This window comes from Zootoca vivipara, chromosome 12 (genome assembly GCF_963506605.1).
Source record: "Zootoca vivipara chromosome 12, rZooViv1.1, whole genome shotgun sequence".
In the NCBI taxonomy this organism is placed as follows: Eukaryota; Metazoa; Chordata; class Lepidosauria; order Squamata; family Lacertidae; genus Zootoca; species Zootoca vivipara.
In genome coordinates this window covers 48,883,652-48,906,792 of record NC_083287.1, presented here as the reverse complement: position 1 = coordinate 48,906,792, position 23,141 = coordinate 48,883,652, and the positions used below count along the sequence as shown (strand labels likewise).

General features: G+C 39.2%; 1 protein-coding gene across 8 annotated transcripts in view; it reads right to left on the bottom strand.

The window, feature by feature from the left end:
• Positions 1-23,141, bottom strand: part of KMT2C (lysine methyltransferase 2C) — a 174,594-nt gene that overhangs the window by 64,117 nt on the left and 87,336 nt on the right. For 7 of the 8 annotated variants that reach the window (XM_035129359.2, XM_035129372.2, XM_060280917.1 and 4 more), the window contains exons 10-20: positions 22,029-22,201; positions 21,340-21,500; positions 19,366-19,476; positions 15,327-16,036; positions 10,067-10,186; positions 7,994-8,110; positions 7,774-7,875; positions 6,672-6,776; positions 4,580-4,761; positions 4,186-4,350; positions 2,812-2,921 (exon numbers count right to left, since the gene is read on the bottom strand). In XM_035129359.2, the coding sequence (XP_034985250.2) occupies positions 2,812-2,921; positions 4,186-4,350; positions 4,580-4,761; positions 6,672-6,776; positions 7,774-7,875; positions 7,994-8,110; positions 10,067-10,186; positions 15,327-16,036; positions 19,366-19,476; positions 21,340-21,500; positions 22,029-22,201 (2,056 nt within the window). The remainder of the gene's footprint in view (positions 1-2,811; positions 2,922-4,185; positions 4,351-4,579; positions 4,762-6,671; positions 6,777-7,773; positions 7,876-7,993; positions 8,111-10,066; positions 10,187-15,326; positions 16,037-19,365; positions 19,477-21,339; positions 21,501-22,028; positions 22,202-23,141) is intronic. The other variant, XM_060280920.1, reaches the window with a different exon arrangement.

Below are 23,141 nucleotides of genomic sequence, written 5' to 3'. Positions count from 1 at the left end.
CTCCATTTCTTCCCCTTCTATTTGCCAGGAGGTGATGGGACCAGTGGCCATGATCTTGGTTTTTTTGATGTTGATCTTCAGACCATATTTTGCACTCTCCTCTTTCACCCTCATTAAAAGGTTCTTTAATTCCTCCTCACTTTCTGCCATCAAGGTTGTGTCATCAGCATATCTGAGGTTGTTGATATTTCTTCCGGCAATCTTAATTCCGGTTTGGTATTCATCCAGTCCAGCCTTTCGCATGATGAATTCTGCATATAAGTTAAGTAAGCAGGGAGACAATATACAGCCTTGTCCTACTCCTTTCCCAATTTTGAACCAATCAGTTGTTCCATATCCAGTTCTAAATGTAGCTTCTTGTCCCACATAGAGATTTCTCAGGAGACAGATGAGGTGATCAGGCACTCCCATTTCTTTAAGAATTTAGAATAATAAAATCATAGAGTTGGAAGAGACCACAAGGGCCATCCAGTCCAACCCCTTGCCAAGCAGAAAACACCATCAAAGCATTCTTGACATATGCCTGCCAAGCCTCTGCTTAACGACCTCCAAAGAAGGAGACTCCACCACACTCCTTGGTAGCAAATTCCACTGCCGAACAGCTCTTACTGTCAGGAAGTTCTTCCTAATGTTCAGGTGGAATCTTCTTTCTTGTAGTTTGAATCCATTGCTCCGTGTCCGCTTCTCTGGAGCAGCAGAAAACAACCTTTCTCCCTCCTCTATATGACATCCTTTTATATATTTGAACATGGCTATCATATCACCCCTTAACCTTCTCTTCTCCAGGCTAAACATACCCAGCTTCCCCAAGCCGTTCCTCATAAGGCATCGTTTCCAGGCCTTTGACCATTTTGGTTGCCCTCTTCTGGACACGTTCCAGCTTGTCAGAATCCTTCTTGAACTGTGGTGCCCAGAACTGGACACAGTACTCCAGGTGAGGTCTGACCAGAGCAGAATACAGGGGTACTGTTACTTCCCTTGATCTAGATGCTATACTCCTATTGATGCAGCCCAGAATTGCATTGGCTTTTTTAGCTACTGCATCATGCTGTTGACTCATGTCAAGTTTGTGGTCTACCAAGACTCCTAGATCCTTTTCACATGTACTGCTCTCGAGCCAGGTGTCTCCCATCCTGTAATTGTGCCTTTCATTTTTTTTACCCAAGTGTAGTACTTTACATTTCTCCTTGTTAAAATTCATCTTGTTTGCTTTGGCCCAGTTGTCTAATCTGTTAAGGTCATTTTGAAGTGTGATCCTGTCCTCTGGGGTATTAGCCACCCCTCCCAATTTGGTGTTGTCTGCAAACTTGCTCAGGATGCCCTCAAGCCCATCATCCAAGTCATTGATAAAGATGTTGAATAAGGCTGGGCCCAAGACAGAACCCTTGCATAGTTTGCTGTGGTCGACACAGTCAAATGCTTTTGCGTAGTCAATGAAGCAGAAGTAGATGTTTTTCTGGAACTCTCTAGCTTTCTCCATAATCCAGCGCTTGTTTGCAATTTGGTCTCTGGTTCCTCTGCCCCTTCGAAATCCGGCTTGCGCTTCTGGGAGTTCTCAGCCCACATATTGCTTAAGTCTGCCTTGTAGAATTTTAAGTATATCCTTGCTAGAGTGTGAAATGAGCGCAATTGTGCGGTAGTAGGAGCATTCTTTGGCACTGCCCTTCTTTGGGATTGGGATGTAGACTGATCTTCTCCAAACCTCTGGCCACTGCTGAGTTTTCCAAACTTGCTGGCATATTGAGTGTAGCACCTTAACAGCATCATCTTTTAAAATTTTAAATAGTTCAGCTGGAATACCATCACTTCCACTGGCCTTGTTATTAGCAGTGCCTTCCACCTGGAGAAGGAACTGGCAAGCCAAGAAAACTCCATGGACAATGTGTTTTTAATATACTTAAAATCCTTTGCTTATTAGGGGCTACCCCACATTTTGTTCAAAAAATTGCTTTGCAGAGGTACCCAGTAACTACCATAGGCTTATCAAAATTTTCAAAAGTAGAGGGTCCGTGGCTTGGATTTTGAAAAATAGGGGGTCTTCAGTAATTAACTAATTGGGAACTACTGACTTAGAGTAAAAACACATATTTGTCTGCTGTTATTAATGCAACTTCCTGCCAACCTAGCAGTTCGAAAGCACGTCAAAATGCAAGTAGATAAATAGGAACCGCTACAGCGGGAAGGTAAACGGCGTTTCCATGTGCTGCTCTGGTTTGCCAGAAGCGGCTTTGTCATGCTGGCCACATGACCTGGAAGCTATACGCCGGCTCCCTCGGCCAATAATGCGAGATGAGCGCGCAACCCCAGAGTCGGTCACGACTGGACCTAATGGTCAGGGGTCCCTTTACGTTTACCTTTATTAATGCAACTTACGAAAAAAGAGGTGATATGATGACAAAAGATAAGAGAAGTATATCTGACACTGCGTTAAGAGAAGTCTATCTGACACTGGGAGAAAATATTCAAGATAATGTTACTGTTAAATAATGAATTTCATCTGCTCAAAATCATGGTGCTCTGAGTGCAGTCTTTCTCTCACTTGTGGGCCCACACACACACACTCTTGCTGCTATTATAATTTTAAGCAGACTTACAAATCCTCTGGGAAGAGATTTACCCAGCTTTCTACTCTAAATTGTTTTTTTCCTCATTAATAATCTTGCAGTGCTAAAAGCTAGACATAAGAAATTATTTCCCTCAAGTACTGCCTCTGAAATCAATTCAGCATCTGCCAATCAGGAGACAGACCAAAAGAAGTTGTTTCCAAAGCTAGTGCTATGCTGCTAGATACCCAATTAAGAAATTCCTTACCATTTGCTGGTGGTATGTATGGCTGACACATGGTGCAGTCAAAGCCACTGTCAGCCGTGCTTTCCACTTCCTCGTCTGTGTTTAAGTTTTGACAGATTGTGTGCATCCATCTGGAAGTTAAGTTAAAAAGGAGGAAATGATGAAACGTATACCATTTTATGCCAGAATACCATTCAGACTCTCTTTAGATTGAAAGAAGCACAGAACAAGTCTACTGCTTTAAAAGCTTCCCTGTAAAGAGGCAATGATATGAAGACCCCAGAGGAAGTCTGCTTTAGTCCCAGAAGACAGTTGTTAAAATTGTCAGATAAGACAGGGGTACTTTGGGTAGATGGTTTGTCCACCCAGGGGAGCAGTGTTCACTCTGTGCTAGATGGGATTATACTCTCCCCAAGCAACAGGCTGCACTTTGGGAGTGCTCTTTGCAATATAGAAGCAACTTGCACCTCTAAACGTTGCATCAGAAGCCTGGCTTGAATGTCGTATTACATCATAGTTAAAAACAAACTCTGAACAAGCATCGTGCTGGTTCATGCTGCCCAACATTTCTCACTCTCTGCTCCACCCCTGCTTCTATTGCTGCCGTGCTGCAATGTAACAAGCCAGGCTTGTGGTTTTCCTCAAACAAACCATGAGCAATAAGCCAAGAACAAACCTTGATTGCCATCCATGTTTTATTTGGACAAAAACAAATCATGAGCCTGGGTTCAGACATTATGTCGAACCAGACTATGGCTTGTTTCCCAGCAGTAACAGGGGAGAAACAGAGCAAGAATGTTTAAGCACTGGACACCAGTGACTTGCATGTCCACATTCAAATATAGTTGGTTTTAAACTATAGTATAACGTGATGTATGAACCAAGTCAGAGTACCATTTATCAACTCAAGAGGAAGAGATAACTTTCTTTTTTAAAAACAACAACAACACATGGTGGTTTTCTTTTTTTCTGATACAGTCATACCTTGGTTTACAATTGCTGTGGTTTGTGATCGATCAGTTTGCGACTGCCGCGGACCCGGAAGTGCTTACATCCAGGTTCCGCAGCGTGCGGATGCGCAGAAGCAATCTGCGCAGCTCACGCAGAAGCACTCTATCGGTGCTTCGCGCACGTGCAGAAGAGGCGCTCCGTTTACGACCTGCTCGGGGAGCAACCAGCTCCCCGAAACCAATTGAGGTCGTAAATGGAGGTACCACTGTATTAGCTACAGCTTTTTCTTTGGAAGAGGCTATCTCTTATTGGAAAGTGATTCTGATAAGGGAGGGATAGTAAATTCCATATGATAAATTAAAACAATCTTCAGTCAACATTACACTATGAGCAAATAATTGACGTATGAAAATACATAATTCACTGTGTAGCAGAAACTCTGACCTGTCGCACTGTCTGCATTGCAGAATAAGCTCTTCTTCTCTGTAATTGCAACAGCAGACTGGGCAGGTAGATAAACTTGCACAGGGAGCACACTGTGTGTAATTATTTTGCCATTCACATCTAAGACCAGGAGATGTAGCACCACAATGTCTGCACCAAACACACCTGTAAAACACAAAACAATATCTTCCTTAACATGGGCTCATGGCAAGATTCACTGCTTAACTTTATTAAAATACTTATTTTCACCTTTAAATTGTATTATCTTTAAATGACAGCAAAAAGTAATTTGCCAAATCAGCCTTGCCATATTATATTAATTAAAAGATTAAAAGAAAACATTAGTCAGATTAAAAGAAAACATTAAAAGTGAAAAAAACAAAGTTAGACATACCATTTGCATTTCCAACTTCCTTTAGGAACTGTCTGCAGTGGCGGATCTAGGCAGTAAGTGTGATAGCTGATATCACAATCATCACAAAGGAGCAGCCTTCCCGGATCTGTAGCCTTCCCACAGGCTTCACACACAGTGCATTCCAGACATCTCCAACCTTTGTGGAGCACCACTTTTGTTATCTGCATAGTGGAAGACAGCAGGTTAATTATTTATGGAAGCCATACAACCTCAGTAGATTTACAGGCTTATATTCTCAATAAATTTGCTTCTATCATTTGGAAATAGTATTTTTTTAATGTTTATGCTCTCCTTTTTGTTTTAGAGGGAAGTCCTGATTTTTTGAGAAGTCAAAAATATCTTTACATATGGTATTCAATAGCAATGTACATTGTGCTCTCCAAGATTATGGATGAAAAATTGTTTTAGATTTTTTTAAAAAATAAAATAGCCCAAGTGTAAGGCTTCAGCATACTGCCAGTTATTGCAAATATCAAAATCAAGATTCACATTTACTGAAATTAAAAGACAACATAGTTCCAAAATCTGGAGAAATACAGTTTGCTCTTTATTTACAAATCTATTTGGCATCTCCTCCCCATTATGACATTTAAACAAAAGTACAATAGTGCCAAATACTACATTCCTAATCTTAACTATGGCTATAGTTTAGAAACATACATCGAAACTTGAAAAAAGAAGTTTTTCGAAAAGGTCCATCACGGTACCTGACAGAAGCAAGGTGCAATGTTCCAAACCTCTGAATCAGTCTTTACCAGCATATGTCACAGTGCAAAAGCCAGTTTACATATCACTCTGTTGCAAAGTGATCATGTGAATACCAACCTCACATTACTTATTTAGAACCCTAGAACTTCTCTCCCACTAGCAGAGATGGTTGGGGAAATATGAAGTGTTCATGTTCTGTGAAAAGAGCGAGTGTGCTCCAGTTTTGTCACACACCCTCAAAAGGAGCAATTCCTTGCAAGAGGTAAGAGGTTGGTACTGGCTAGATAGTTATTTCTTAAACAGTTGAATCTTCCATCTTTCTTGGGGGAGTGGGGCAGAAAACAAAAGAGAGCTGCTCCTGACATGCTAAGTATGAGAGGGCTGGAATGGTCTCCCTCACAACAGTACAGGAAAAGTCAAGGGGCAGGCAAACATTGGTAAGGAAAGGTGTTTGTAGGTTCAGGATTTTAAGCAATCAAATCAGAGTTGGTTTTGCTGTGATCATTAAGAGTGTTATGTGTGAACCAGCTCTACCACTCCTGAATGTTTTCTTTTTTCATTCACTACAACACAGTGGTGCAAGACATATGTAAATAAAAGGAGATAGGCTTGGAAATAGTTATCCAATTCCCTTCATAATCAGGGTTTGAAATGCATTTTAAACTGCTTCAAAACATGCTATTTATGAGGATTAAAATGGCTACTTTTTACGGAGTGTTCAAAAGTTTACCCCATCTACTACACTAATCATTCTGTAAGAACAAAAGCTGTCTAGAGTGTGTTATAGCTTCAGTACAACCCTTTCATAAAAGTGCATGTGATTTAATACATTAAAAGAATATTCCCTTTTTAAATAACTGCACTTAAAGACAATTCATTGTTTATATGCTGAAGCAAATCGTTTATTATCTGTGCATGTCTTCCCATAACTATCCAAATTTAACTTTTTGCACATTCTCTCCTAGCTTAATGAATGTAAGAAATTAATTACTCCAGTTTCTGAAAATTGTGATAGTCAACAGACAAAGTGAATTATTTTTTTAGGAAACCAGCCTTAAACAAAACAAAACACACTATATTGCTTCATATCTTAATACTTAGGTTATATCTAGCTCAATACTTTCTTTTAACCATCAGCAAGATAAATGGTGCTATTTATAGCAGAAAAATTACACAAAGGTTAACTTTTCTTGCATTTATAAAATGTCATTTAATTAAAGTGCTTTGTCAGTTGCATACAAATAATGGTCACATTTCCAGAGGAATATTTTACAAGCTAAAAACACTCCTTAATAATGTAAAAACTGGAATCAATGTGGTATATGCAGGGACAATGTGCTGACAATAATTTCAAAGTGCTCACCTTAATACTGACACAGTATGGATGGTAACACTGACCACACTGAGAGCAGGCAAGCAATCGTCCTTCTGCACCTTGGCCAAAACTCCCACAAACTACACACATATCCTAGAATATCAAAGAAACATTTTCAGGTAAACAACCAGTACTAGGTAATTAAAACATAGAAGAAATATACACCTTTAAACAAACCTTGTTTGTTTTTTAGCAAACCTTGCACTCTTTCAAAAATTCAGATGTATATAGTCTCCTTATTATTATCATTAATATACCCTATGTTTATAGCAAAAATCAATAATACTAGTAAAACTAGCTTGAGCATTTTTGTAAGGACAGGTAGTTAAAGTCTTAAAACAATTTTAAAAATCTACAAGAATTTCCATAATTTATTACAAGCTCACTGCAAATGTCCAAAGAGAGATGGACCAAAAATATCCGCTCAGCTTTAGATCTAACTCACTTCTAGCTTTAAAGACCACTAGAATTGTGGCCAGAAGCTACATAGCAGCCAGTGTAATAACAACTGATGAAGCAATTACCTGCCCTCAAACCCTAAGAGGACAGTAGCCACACAATGCAATAACTGCAGCCTCTACTATAGTAGCCCATATACAGAATAGTTAATTCCTAAGTTTAACAAAACTCTAACAGGCTTATTACTTGTTTTATGGACCACCAAGTAATAAGTTATAAATTATCTAGATTAAACACCTATAGATAATTACAGGTAGGTAGCCATGTTGGTCTGACGTAGTCGAAACAAAATTAAAAAAATTCATTCCAGCAGCACCTTAGAGACCAACTAAGTTTGTCATTGGTATGAGCTTTCATGTTTGTCATTGGTATGAGCTTTTTTTTATTTTGTTTCACCTATAGATAAATTGTTGTTGTTTAGTCGTTTAGTCGTGTCCCCATGGACCAGAGCACGCCAGATAAATTAACTATCGTCAAATGTCTTGCTAGGAAGAGGTTGGATGTCACCAGAAGTGGACAGCTAGAATAAATAATACCTTTAAATATTGCCTACACTTTTCATCTGAGGCTTAGAAATTGGGAAATAACCAATGACATTAGAAAATAATGAAATATGAATTAATATTGCAACCTGATGCAAAGTAAACTTGTCACTGCTTGAAAACAGGACAACAGTATTGTGCATTGAGTTTTCTTCCTCGTCTTTGTTACATGAAAGGTCCTTATCTGTGACCTACAAATAAAAGAAAACAAAAACTTAAACAGTTTTCTGGCAGTAAAAGCAGATCATTGTCAGCAGAGACACAAATCAACACTTCTGCCTGCTCAAATGATATGCTATAGATTCTTACCCCTGGAGAAAGAAAAGATCCAATTCCATTTTTAAGTTTTGATCTCCCCCGTCCACCTCTTCCAGAAAGGCCTGCACCACGTGGTCTCCGCTTCCCAGGAAACCCTGAGCCACGACCCTATTTAAAGCAAATTAAAACATTTAGATTGAACTAAGCAGTGCTTCATATAAATGTTCCTTATAAAGCAGAATTTGTAAGAATACAACAGGATTTTGCATTTTGCAATACAACAGTATTTTTCACATGAGCATGTCCCCCAGCAGGGCTTGCAGATATGAAAAGATCTTGATACACAGCAGTGGTACCTCGGTTTGCGACCGCCTCAGGGAGCGACCGCTTCGGTTTCTGACCACAGCGAACCTGGAAGTGTTTACATCTGGGTTCTGTGGTGCTCGGATGCGCAGAAGCGATCTGCGCAGTGTGTGTGTGTGTGTGTGTGTGTGTGCAGAAGTGATCTATCGGCGCTTCGCGCAAACGCAGAAGCGTGCCTCAGGGAGCGACGAACTCGGGGAGCGACCGGCTCCCCTGAACCAATTGTGGTCGCAAACCGAGGTACTACTGTACTGTGAGAGTTGCGGCCTATGAACCTTTGTCAAGTACCTTATTATGAATTTTGATCCAGGTGGGGTTTTTGATTTAGTGGGAATCATTTGCTAGCAGAAGAGGAGGAGAGGAAGTTTTGCTACCCAATAATCTGTCCTGAAAGGTCACCTGGCAAATAATGTTTTCCCTTCTCTCTGATTAGCAGGCACCTCTGCTGATGCAGCACTGCAAGAAGCACCAACTGGATTCCACTCTATGTTTATATCCTGCATTGGCTTAAGAGTAGCTTCCCATCAATCTCATCAAAGGCATGCCTAACACTGTACACGCTATTCACAAGGTATGTACTAGGCATTGATGACTTGAGAAAATGGGAAGGGGGAGTAAAAATATTGCTTGCTAAGAGAATATTCACAACAATGTTCACTCTAGCTCCACAGATAGTCCTGAAAGTACCAACACACCATTAACTTTCATTGTTTATAAAATTTGTAAATGATATTGGAAGGACACATTTTCATGAAGCTTAATATTAAATTAATAGTACAATTACTGATACAAACATATTAATCAAACGTGGGCGTGCTGAAAATGAGAATGCAAATGAAGAAATCTAAGTCTCATGAGAAGAAACATTCTTTTCAGCTTGTTCAGGTCTTAGGCTGGTTACTCTAGATACAGAGTTCATCCCTTCTAATAATGTATACAATTAAACACTATCTTGAAACAGGAAGCACAACAAAAAGCAGCAGCACCTAGTCAACAAGAGGTAATACAATAACCATTGCAAAAATACTGCAAAAATAAAAATATTTATTTTATCTGTACTGTATCTATATTATGCTGATAATCTTTCAGGACATATATAGTATTTCAGCTTTTGAGATTTAAAAAATTCTTCATTAGGCTAGATTCTGGTGAAGAATTCTGGAAAATTCAGAACCTTGCATACTATTTTGTGATGTTTTGGTTGACCTAATAAAGGCACTGACCTAATATGGATTTTGACTTTGTGGAGCCACATAGCTACCTTTACTTTTTATGATAATAACAAGCTGCCATAAAGCTCTTTGTATGGAAATAATAATCTGCAGCCCTTTGTGTGAGACCTTCTGGAGGAGGAGCAGAGAAAATTAGTTTTACAGCAACCTCTAAAGTATGCACTGGCCATTGGAGGTTTCAGACACGATATACATTGGTCTCCCATCTATTGTATTTCAAACTCCATCCAGATGATAGCAGTAACTCGTAACATACAACATGGCGCAGTTACCATGTATAGAATACACCCTGTAGGCATTAAGCACCACATACAGCGGAATTAGAAATTGGCTCAATGTTCATTCTGCATGCACTGAGAGAGAATGTAGGGATTTTTAAAAAGCAAGTTATACAGCTGTTTAAGGATTGGGTTTAAGTAGCATATTAATTTAGCTATGCTTCAGAAGAGTTTTCATTAGTATCTTTTTATAATGGAGAACAGCAGAGAGATAGCAAAGGATAACAAGAATATAAATACAAATTAATTACCACTTTGATGCTCCATATGGCACTGCCAGGTAGCGGTCTGGACTTAAAAATTTCCCGACCTTCTGAAATGTCTGGGGACCAGGAAGGTGGGCTCACTGTATTATGGCTACTCCAAGCCCCCTAGGATATGCCAGGTGAGAAAATAGATGTATAAAACTCAGCCAAATAAAATAAAAATAAAGAACGCAAATAAAATTTTCTGAAAGCAAAGCACATGCAGGCACACAAATACTTGGTTTAACAAACACATGGACTTACTGGGATAAATTTCAACCTATCACTCACAGGATGAGCATCAGACTTCAAGTGTGAATAAAATTTGATTAAATAATAAATATAAAAGAGAAGCACTGCCAGAAAACAAAAGATTGCTTGGCATGAGGAACAGATGAAGAGTGACTGTGACTCATTTTTAACTTTTATTACTACAATACTAAACCAAGATACACCTATTGGGATCATGGCTTTATTTTTATGGCAATATTATTTCTATATTTAAGTCTGCATCTTGGAGAAGGCAACTGACTTGGGCTATGTTGTGTGACTGTTAAAAGAAATTTTTAAAAATTACAAACCAGAAAAGCTAAGAAGCATAGCAGAAAAAATGGATTAAAGTAAAAGGTATAATATGAAAATGAAAAATAAACGAACAGTTAAAATATCCATGAGCTGAAGCTATACCACCCAAGCACTATTAAAAAAACAACTGAAATTTTTATATAAATTTTTTTAGCAAGCAATCATGTCTATAAGTGCCTAATATATTGTATTCTGTAGAGTCCAAAAATGGGCTAAGATTGAATTCACCAAGGCAATTTCCATATTTTCTATACTTGTACATAATTCTTTTTCTATACTTGTACATAATTCTTTATATATAGGAAAACAATCCCTAGATGGAGACTGGGTATCAGACGTTATCTGTAAGGATCCCAAAACTGCATTTGCAATACTCTTCACCCCCAATCCTTGCTAACATTTGCTATGCATCTACAGTAAGTGTAACAGGTGGCTGTTTCTTTGAACAGTATCAGTAATGCTCTCAGTTTCCACACAAAAAATATTTAGGAATAGGGTTCCTCAAATTTCAGGATTGGAGATACTGTGGCCCTCCAAATGTGATTGAACTGCAGCTTCTGTCATCCCATGCTGGCTAGTACTGATGGAGTCCCACAATGTCTCTGGAGGATCACAGCTTCCTCTTCCCTCTCTCAATTAGAAGAAGTCTCTAAACTTTAAGTACCCTCAGAAATACAGAAGTTTTATCAAACAAGACACTTGTACAACAAAATCTTTTAGGCTACTCTAGCGAAGAAGTACTACAGCACTAAAACTCCACTTTCATACTTAATAAAAGTACTAAAATATGATTCTACGAAATTTTATCCTAAATATACTAAACATAATATTTCTACATTTGTGTGTGCACCTAGCTTCTTGAAGGGGGCAGCTGACACACCAGTGTTATGCATACAAAATATGGTTTGTCAAGAATCAGGAAATAATGAAAGCAATTAGCAGATGTGAGTGAGTGCATCGTCAGAAGATTAATTCGCTAACTACCCAAATCATAATCTGGTGCCATGTCTAAATAAGACCATAATCTTCAAAAGAGATTCTCAAAAACAGGAAGAACATTCAGGCTTTTGATTAATGTCCATGAAAGCACAACTCAGGAGAAAGCTCATTCACTTAAAACAAAAATAAAACAAAAAGTAGTAATTGGTGTGTACTTTGAAGCAAACTGCCATTTCTCTAGAATTGATATTAATAAAGAAACACACAGCATCAACAACATAGATCAAAAGTTTAAGAAAAAAGTTAATAACAACTACACTGCCCAATGTAAAGTCCATTCCTACTTGCCTCTAATGAACACAAACAAAGTAGAGGTGGGGCACAGCCAGCAAGTAGCAGGAAGAGGCAGCAGTTCAACAGCAAACAAGTTCTAGTCTGATATTACAGATGTGTCCTACCTCTATTTTTTCTGGTTGATCATGCAGGAGTGCATAACCTCTTCAGCTGTGCTATCAGGGAGTGTGACCCCGACAGAAACCAACTCCTGCACAACTCTAACCAATCAGAATGAAGAAGAAGCAGGATATGCCTATTATATCCACCACTGGAAACTCCAGGGTCCTGCTAGAACTATCAAATTCTGTGTCTTCGTAGTAGTGCAGCTTCTTTTTTCAAAGGGCTCCAAAGCAGCACCATTAAAACTAAAAACTAAGCTGCATCTATGCAGTGAGCCTTTGCATATATTGGTCAGTGTCAATAGTGGTTTTTATTGAGACTTAAGGCATGCTGGCTGGTAAATGTGCATAATATTGCTTTGCCACAACTGCCTTTAAAAAGGCAGCATGCTTGCTTTCTCTCCATCTAAACCCCCAACATTCTCTTAAATGAAACCTATAAGTTAAACCTAGTGTGGTCAGAATTTTTATAATTATGTCCCTACATCAACTTCTGTTGTAAATCATCAGAACTTTCCATGATCTGTGTTAGGATATTCATGTAAACTGAAATAGTATTCATGTAATTCCTCAAATATCTTAGGCAGCATGCCATATTTTCTGGAGATAAGCATGCATTGGACAAATCAAAATTGTGTTTAAAGATGCAGGGAGGTTGCAGGGGAGGCAAATACGTCTTGAATTTCTTCTGTGGCTCCCAACATTTTTTAACAGGCAGTGTCCACTCAACAGCAGCCTTTCTGTAATGGATCATGTGTCCATGGCAGCCATTTTATGATGGTGCCCACAACATCTTCTCAAATCTCAGATGTGCTTATGGAAAGTTTCGGACTCCTGGAACATAGGTGGTAAGAAGAGGCACTCTCACAGTACATTTATTTAGGCAGAGCAGGAAGTGCTGCCTGGCACTGGTACACTTTTACCAACTTTTTAATAGCTAAGTTGCACGGCTAACACAGGCTTTGAAAAACAGACCAGTGGTCCTGAATCTCTTCATTTCCTACCATTGTCATCTTTCTGGAAGAGAATTTCTTATTCTGCCAGCTACCTGTCTACAAAAACATTAAGGCCTGCACAAGTATACCATCCAAAAGCCATACAAATTAGTGGGGGTAAGTACTCCCATTACTTACCTTTTTGCAGTCAGGCAATGTTTCTAACAGGCAAGATTTAAAAACGCAAAGGCAAGAGACCCATTTCCCCACAAACTAATTCCTAATTAGTACTATGAAAGCTAATTGTCCTTTGCCAGATGAAATACACCAAATCCTATATATGTCTAGCACATGATTCAGGGGCAAGGATAACAAAAGATTAAAAATACAACCTAAAAGGTTACATTCTAGCACCAATCTAGTAACCAGAGAAATGAAAACAAAAGACTGAACTGATAGCATTCAAAAGCATAAGACATTTGCTTATAACACAATTTGTTTCTGGAACTCCCTGCCTATTGACTTCAGGCAGGTGCCTTTGTTGCTCTCATTTTGGCACCTCTTAAAGCAGCTTTGTTTATGCAAGCCTATCTGGACACATAGATGTTGGTGTGTTTTACTCTTTTGTTTGTTTGTTAGTTATTGTTGATTTTAATTATCTTTTGAATATTGTTGGTATTTCAGGAGACTGAAAGTCCTCCCCCAATCAGTCCCTTACATGCCTCCTTTTTGCCTTTTCCACCATTAGAGCATCAGTAAAATCAGAGGTGTGACGGCAGTCCACCTTCCTTGCTAAGCAAGAGTCTTCTGAGGGCAGATCCTCCAATGAACATAGGACTGCACCCATTAACTATACAGTCGTACCTCGGAAGTCAAACGGAATCCGTTCCAGAAGTCCGTTCAACATCCAAAGCATTCGACTCCCAAAGTGTGGCTTCTGATTGGTTGCAGGAAGGTCCTGCAGCCAATCGGAAGCCACAGAAGCCGCACTGGACATTCGGCTTCCGAAAACTAGAACAATCACTTCCGGGTTTCAATCGCTTGTGAGCCGAAAGGTTTGAGTTCAAAGGCATCGAGCTTCCGAGGTTCCACTGTATATGCATTATTGTTAAAGAGAAGTTGCAAAGAAAATATAAAATGGATTATAATTTGGTACAAGTCAGTGAAACCCATTACTGTACTGAAAATTGTGTGGGCTAAAGCAGACGTGGCTAATTATGTATTCAGTATTAAGCATAGCATGAACATTAAATAAATTGTGATAAAATAAAAACATTAATTATTTTACTCTTCGGGGGGTGGGGTGGAACCTGTCTAAATGAAAAACAACTTGAAAGGTTGTGCAAGCCAAAACTCTTTAGGGGGTGTTGTTGTATGAATGAATTAAGAAAAGCGAGCGAATGGAAATTGGTGAAGGAAGTGATACACAAACAATTGGAAGTAGTTTTTAAGTTTTAAATAATTTTTCTTTTTCTTTTCTTTTTCTGTTTATTGTTCTTTTTAATTTTTTCATGAATTGTATATTTTTAATCTATGTTATATTATGTTATATATCTTTTGGAAGGAGGAATTGAATTTCTAATTCTCTGTTTATGTTTGTAATATCTTTTTTTCTGCTTGTGTTTGTTATATTTTAAAGAAGTTAAATAAAGATGGTCTTAAATAAAATAAAATATAAAATAAATAAATAAATGAAAAACAACTTTCATAGGAAAATCCATTTGTTTTTTAAGGTTCCTGCACCTAGGAATAATTTATAATAATTAGAAATCTAAATCAGCCATTTTATCAGGACATTTTATTCTTTTTTTTACCAATTAATATTATTTCATTTAGAATATATATGTAGACTAAGAATAGAGGGGGAACTATAAAGAAGTTCATGAAATCAGCAGTGAAATAAATTATCTAAGTAATGTGTGGGTTCTAAAGAGAATTAAATGAGACTTGCACAGCAAATCTTTGAACAGCATTGTTATTCACCACCTACAAGTAATAAATGTTTGGTCTGGACATCTGTACACCCTAGCTAAATTAGTAATATTGGAAAATATGCTTTACCCTGAATTAATTCCAGAATACAAACCTTTCAGAAAAACCACAGGAAACATAATTACTTCTTTTTCTTTCTTTCTGACAAAATCTGTACAAACATTTACTCATGAAATCAGTTCTCCACAGTAAATTGTTGGTAAAGAAGTGTACTAATAAGCTAACAACAAACTCTGTAGTCTCAGTTTCAGACAGAAGGCAAAACAAATACCTCTCTTGATGTCATAGCCAAAGTAATGATTCCGGTAAACAATACAACTAAAATGTTTTTTGTAACTGATTTCAGTAAAACATGCTCACCTGTCTTGACCTTGGTCTCCCAGGAGAAAACTTTCTTTTGGTGATAGCTGGTTTTCCCATTCCAATTTTTGGAGTGAGCGATACGTATGTTGTTGGAAGAGTTATAGAGGATTCTAGTGGTGACATCTGACTACGCATCATGTCATGTGAAGAGCCTAACTCTAGTGAGGCTGCTGGTGAGGAAGACACACTGGACTTGTTTAATTCAACAGAAGATGAAAATAAAGACTGTGTTTCAGCTGGTGACTTTAAAGATTTATCCAATGGTGAACTGTCAGTTGCACAACTTTCATTTGCAGGAAGAGATGACGTTTCATCATTTTCAGGAGTGTCATCTCCTTCTGCAGCTTCTGACACCATCGTTGTTTCTAGTTGCTCTTCCTTCTTACAGGAGCTGCTCTCGCTATTGACCAAACTGAAGGCTTCAGATATCTTTGCTACATCCTCAGGTGTCTCTGGTGAAAGCTGAGATTCCTCTGTGGACATTTCAAATACTTCAGTGGTTTCCTGTGATGGTTTTGTTTCCTCAGTTTGCTTGTCTAAGACTTGCTGCATTGTATTTGAAATATTTTCTGTCATTTCCATCTTTTTATCAGCATGATTAAGATCAGATGCAGGAGCCTTTTTAGGAGATGTTTCTATTTCACTTTTACCAAAATGGTCAGGAGCCTCTGTTTCCAGTTCACCATTATTTTCATTTAATGAGAAGCCTGAAATAAATTAGAGCATTTCATGTGAGTCTGAAATTAGAGTATGTTGAGTCCAAAGTATCTTTTAAAAAATATGTGAACATTTGTGAAATATGTGAAAAATATGTGAACAGTACAAGAGTGTGTTGCCTGTACTGCTAGTCCCACATCTTGAAATTCTGAAGATATTCTATTATCATTCTGTATCATATGATCAAACCATATGGGTTCCATTTAGCAATCATAGCTAATAGCCACCGGCAGAACCATCTTCCATGGTTTGTCTAGCTCTTGTGCAAATAAAGTATGAAAAAATAGTTCCTGCTTGTTTGTCTTGATTCAACTGTCAATCAATTCAATCAGGTGACCCACAGTTTGAAACTTAATCCATAGAACACCTTAGCCCAGGGGTCCCCAAACTACGGCCCCCGGGCCGGATGCGGCCCAATTGGCCTCCCAATCCGGCCCGCGACGACCCCCGCCGCCCGCTGCCGCCGCCCGCTCTTACAGCACGCGGCGCGGCGGCGATCTTCAAAATCGGCAAAAAATCGCCAAAAATCCTTTGTGCGCATGCGTATGGGCCTCTCCCGACCCAGAAGAGGTCATTTCCGATGCACTTCCGGGTCGGGGGAGGCCCATACGCATGTGCACAAGCGATTTTCGGCGATTTTTTTCCGACCGTGTGCGTGTGCGCATGGGCGCGCACTCCCCCGCCCTCCGGCCCGCTGCGTGCGCACTCCCCTGCCCTCCGGCCCGCCGCGCTGCCGGTGCGGCGGGCACCGGCCCGAAGCCCGGTAAGTCTGGGGACCCCTGCCTTAGCCTTTCCTTACAGGGAAGATGCACAGTCATGCTGACTGCCCTTTTCAGTTCATTTCCCAGCTCTACAATTTCCTTCTTTATGTACAGTGACCAACACTCTACCCAGTGTCAGTGGTATAGCAAGGTCAGGTGGTAGCCGGTGCGGAAAATTTGTCACCCCCCACCCTCCATTGAAATTATTAAAAGAAGGAAAAATAAGATACTTTCAGTTGCAAGTGTTATTTTCTGGTTTATTTACTTAACGTTGTGAGCATAAGCACTTAAAAACTTTTTTCCTAACTTTGTTCTCTGCAAATTTTGAAATCACATCATCAAAATCAATTCCTTTCGCTACTTTGTTTTCAACTGACAAGATGGCTAAGCCAGAGAGCTACACACTGAGTTTTTGTTTTCATTGAACTATCCACCATTAAAATGCAATGAAGTCTAGAATATCTATTATCCAGTACCAATTTCAACATCACTAAATAATCCCCTATCATTTTCTTCACCTTAAACATCAGAATATCTCCTGCATAGTGAAGTACTGCATATGCACAAGCCACATAATACAATGGTACCTTGGGTTATGTACCTAATTTGTTCCGGGGTGTGGTACGTAACCCGAAAAGTACGTAACCCGTAAAATCACAAAAACGTGCTTCTGCACATGTGGCAAACCCGGAAGTAAACACTTCCGGGTTTGTGCAGTACGTAACCCGAAAAGTACACAACCCGAAGCGTACGTAACCCGAGGTACTCATTCTTCACTTGAAGGAAATCAATCTTTTAGTGTGGCAGCACATTGGAACTCCCCTATCTATGGATATGAGGTGGGTGCCTGCTAAAAACATTTTTGTTTTGGAAAGCCTATCCAGAAATGTAGACACTGTCATGTATTTTATTCTGGTTTTTAGCTAATCGTTGATTTTAATTTTTTTTAATGTTTCGAATACTTGGTTTTATTCACTGCTAATTTTATTGCTCTATTCTTTTTGTGGTCCCTCGACTTACGAACTTAATCCATTCCAAATGCACATTCGTAGGTCGAAAAGTTTGTAAGTCGAAACGCGGTTTCCCATAGGGAAAAAAAAATCGGAAAGATTCGTAAGTCGAGGAAACCGCAGGTAAAAATTTGTAAGTCGAGGAAACCACATTTAAAACTGCCAACGGTTTCCATTCGGATGTAGAAAAATTCGTAAGCGTTTGTCCCATTCGTAAGTCGTAAGTCGAAACCTACGGATGTTGAGTAATTCGTAAGTCGAGGGACCACTGTATATTTCATTTTTAATATTTTGTTGTAGGCCACCGAGAAAATGTTTATTGATTAATGGCTATATAAATCTAATCAATCATCATCATATCATCATCATCATCATCATCATATGAATGTCATACAGAACTATTAAACCAAATCTATACCCTGATCTCTGGATCACTGAAGCTTATAGTTAAGCAGGGCCGTCCTTCATATTGGGCTGACTGGCACGGCGCACCAGGGCGCCCACCCAGCAGGGGGCGCATCAAAGAGGGACACGGAGCCGCCTCCGCCTCGCCCGTTCCTTTCCCGGCAGCGGTGGCAGCTATCTCTGTCGGGGGAATCCTGGACCTGGGCTACCTTCCGCCCACACTCCTTCAAGTCACAGTGAGCACAGACAGCACTGCCCCACAATGCTCCATGGGACCTCATTTGCATGCATTGTGGGGCAGCGCTGTCTGTGCTCGCTGTGACTTGAAGGAGTGTGGGCGGAAGGTAGCCCAGGTCCAGATCCAGGTTCCCCCAATGGAGGCAGCTTTGCTGCCGCTGCTGCCGTCTCGCTTCACCCGAGCAGGCAGAGCACAGCTGGCAACGTCCCTGCCTGTCGCGCTGTGCCTCCGGCTGCCCGCTGCGCCTGGTCATGCCTGACGGAGTGCGAGGGACACCGGAGGGATCATCGCACCACGGCGCCCGGTACACTTAAGACGGCCCTGTAGTTAAGTATAGTAAGATTGAAAGATGCAATATTTATTTTTATTTTTGGCTTTAGGCAATAGCTGCACGTGAGACCCTCATGTTCATTTTTTTAACCTCTGTGAGCCTTAACTTAGTTCCCCCCCTATGACTTTTCCAACTGGCATTTTCTCCATATGCTGACTTTCACCCCCCAGTGGAATTCTACTGCATTTTCACCGCCTTCCAAATTGGCATTCACAAAAATCTTTCAATTCTTCCCTACCATTGGGAATGAATAATAGACTTCCCCCATTCTACTGCTCAAGTGAGCAGGATGCATAGAGGCATCCCAGCCTTGGCAATAAAAGTCCAGTAATCAACTATTAACTCCACTGCCTATTATAGAAATTATTTCGTACTTTTATATTGTGCATTTGTTTTTAAGACCTTAACAATACTTTGTACTGTTCCCATGGCACATCCTCAAAAAAGAAAAAGAAAAAAGGAACATCTTAATTCTCCAACTGATTTTAGATTTAGATTTTTGAAAATAAATTCCACATACAGTATTTATTGTATATGAGTGTATTGTGTCACATCAAAAGAAAAATGCTCTTACCATCTGTGCCACAGTTAATCACTGATTCTTGAACAAGGCTGCTATCCATTACTAGTTGGTCCTTGTTGGCCACATCTTCTCCTCCTTCTGTTTCCATTTCATCTGCACAAACTTAAGCAGCAAACACTTTTAAAAATCTTCATGCAGTATTTATTGTATTACTCACCATCATTAACTTATCTTGGAGCTTGACCATTTTGCTTCCACAAAATGATATTTTAACAGTGAACACACACAGTTAATGGTTTACTATGCACAAGCTAATGCACCCATAATACTCCTCCACACCAGCACTGGGGAGAAACAAACCATAATTCCTGGTTTAGCAGTACATGCTTCACTCAAACAATGATCTGTAGCCAGTTTGTGCTTTTTTTTTTTTACTAATCATGGTTTGTTTTGACAAAACAAGTCACACTCCTTGGTTCAGGCATAATGCTATGCCAAGAATTATGGTATGTTTCATCCCAGTAGTAGACAGGAAGAGTGAAGCAAGTGTGAAAAGTTCATACACAGTAAACCATTAACTATGAGACATGGCATGATAAAAACTTAAATTACGATAAAATAGGTAGAGCTAAAATCTAAACACTAAAGACCAAATATCTAAAATTACTAATAGATATATTACACTTAAAGGTAAAGGGACCACTGACCATTAGGTCCACTTGTGACCGACTCTGGGGTTGTGGTGCTCATCTTGGCCGAGGGAGCCGGCGGACAGCTTCCATGTCATGTGGCCAGCATGACAAAGCCGCTTCTGGCGAACCAGAGCAGCACACGGAAACGCCGTTTACCTTCCCACTGTAGCGGTACCTATTTATCTACTTGCACTTTGCTTTCTGCTAGGTTGGCAAGAGCTGGGACTGAGCAACGGGAGCTCACCCTGTCCCAGGGATTTGAACCACCGACCTTTTGATCAGCAAGCCCTAGGCTCAGTGGTTTAACTCACAGCGCCACCTGCGTCCCTCCATATTAAACTTATCAAAGTGTAAAATAGGAAACTTTTATTCTATGCCCATGATTCAATGAAAACAAAGAAGAAATGCTGAACTTGGATTGTAAAACTTGTAAAAGCTGTAAAATCCCAACATTTCAAATTAATAATATCTCTTTTGGTCACAAACTCTCTGTAGTATATCCTAACCTGAAGTCTACTTTTAAAAAGCCAGAACAGTAACATGCTTTCATACTAGTAAAACTCATTAAAATGCACAAAAGCAAGCAGGAGCATGGAGACGACCTCTACAAGAATATTAAACTCTTAGCTCCTAACAAGGAGATCCACAGAGAATATTACTGTTAAAAGGCATATGATTATGTCTTTTTATGTGAAAAAGCCTAGCAAAGTTCAAAATGGCAGAACAATTTGGAGTGCTGCTGAATTCAGTAACTAATTTGTTCGTCTTGGAGACTGACATTAAAGTGAAAACTTCAGTATGAGGAAATGATCATTTACATTGGTTTCAAATCTGAAATTATTGTAGAAAAGTAATCTCTTGGGAGTATGGAATGAAACAACCCATCTCCTATAATAGCTTCATATTTTTCTTTGTTGTTAAAATGGCATTGCCACTCTTGCTGTGAGACAAGAATATATTCCACAATTTCTCTTCAAGTACAAACCATGGCAAAACCTGTTTAATAAAATATTCTTCTGCTTGACAGCATGTTCCCCTTTTTAAAAAAGATGAGAATGGTGCTATAGAATTAGATATTGGCAGAGACAATAGCTAATTTAAATATCTGGAAGATGTTGTAGAGTTAAAGGTTTTCTTGTTTTGTCCTGAGAGCCTTTGGAGCTGGAATCTCAATGACGTACAGTAGTGTGAAGATTTTTAAAAGATTATTATATCCCCCCACAGTGCTTTTTGGCTACAATGTTGGCAGCAATAATATTATATAGGAAGTGCTCCTCAAATATTAAATGAAAGACAAACAGTGGGCATTGAAATGAGAAAGAGAGTCTTTTACCTGTACCAGTTGCAGGAAGAAGTTGGGCAGTATCCATCACATCACATGCCTGTGCATGTTCCTCTTCTGCTTCTAAGTATTTGCAAAGACTGCAGGTGTATTCTTTTAAGTGGGTATCCAGTTCGTTATCAGGAAGTTTGTCACATTCTATGTGAATCCACCTAAGGGAATCATTTGTCAAAAATTCACATTAATTAATTTATTAAAAATTTCCCACTGAAATCCTATCTTCATTGTAAATTTTTTTATAAAAAACATCTGGATTTGGGGGCACCTCGAATCAAACCAATACCTAAAAGGGATTCATAAAAGCATCTGAATCCACTTTACTTGCAGAACTGATCCAATGTGCTACATTCACTAATGAGTAATTGTTTCATGTACATAAACATAACTACAATAACCCTATAAGACTTAGTTCCATATCTATTTAAAACTTGAAGAAGCCAACCATACACTGAACAGTTAACCCTATATGGGGACAGAATTTTTCAGAAGATTCTGAGAACCTTGTGGCAAGTCTCATGATGGATGAACAGTAGTTGATACGCATATTATATTGCAGGAAATGAAGTGTCTTCAATAGATCAAAGTTGGATGCAACATGGGGCCACCTTAACAAAAAGGTCTGGGAGCCATTAAGAAGTAGCAGAGTTATCCAATCGTTTAAAATGAGTTAGGTATCCTACCTTTTGCACATATGACAATGCAACTTGTCTTTTTGCAAGTCTGGATTAGAGGATTTTTCACAGAAAGGACAAGGCATGTTGTCTTGCTGACGGTAACAACTATCACACATAAGACAGTTGTGATGCCACTGACTACTGTTCCGTGTGCCACATTCTGCACATACCCTGCAGTTCTGAAAATATGAGAAAAGGAAATCATACGTGTTTACGATACTATGCTATTGCATCAAAACAATCACTGGCAAACATGTTCTACATTGACGGAAAGAGGACTTTAATTTCATTTATTTGGAAGTTTAACGAGCAAAACTATGAGTCTATAATCTATTCCTGATGGTAAATTTTCACACTGCACTTCCACTAGACAAGAAAGTCTTTGACAAGGATGTCTTTTATGGGACATAGTTCTCTTGCCAGTAGAAACTTAAGTCTCCATGCAGACACCATCAAAAGGATTATTAACCTTTGAGGGACAGAAAATAAAATGAAAAGCATCCTTTCTTCCTCCTGAAAATTGAATTATGGTATATACTAACTCTTGACAATGTAAATATAATCTGAATAAATATCTGCTCCTCTGCACAGAGAGTTATCCACTGTTGTAAGTTGGGACTTCTTTTTCCTTGTACTGTAAATGTCAATTGCAAAGGGGTGAGAAACTGATCTCATGATTTCTAAACCTGTATTAAACAGTTAGTAAATGAAGTATGTGACATAAGGAAGAATATTGTGTCATATATTTAATTTATGTGGGAGGAACCACAGCTCAGTGGCAGAGCATTTGCTTTCTATGACAAGGGTAACAGGTTAACCCCAGCTGAAAGAGAATCCTGTCTGAAATCCTGAAGAGCTGTTGCCAGTCACTGTTAACAATACTGAGCTTGATAGATCAGTGGTGTGACTCAGTATAAGGCAGTTTCCTATATTCCAAGTACTGCTACTATCCATGGCAATTGAGAAAGAACGGAGGTGCTGCTGGACTCCCATCTCCCAGCTGTCCCAAACCAACATAGTCAACAGTCAGGATTATGAGAACTGTAGCCTAACAACATTTGAAGAGCCACAGGTTAACTACCCTGATTTAAATTAATCCACCTTGACATAATTGCCTGG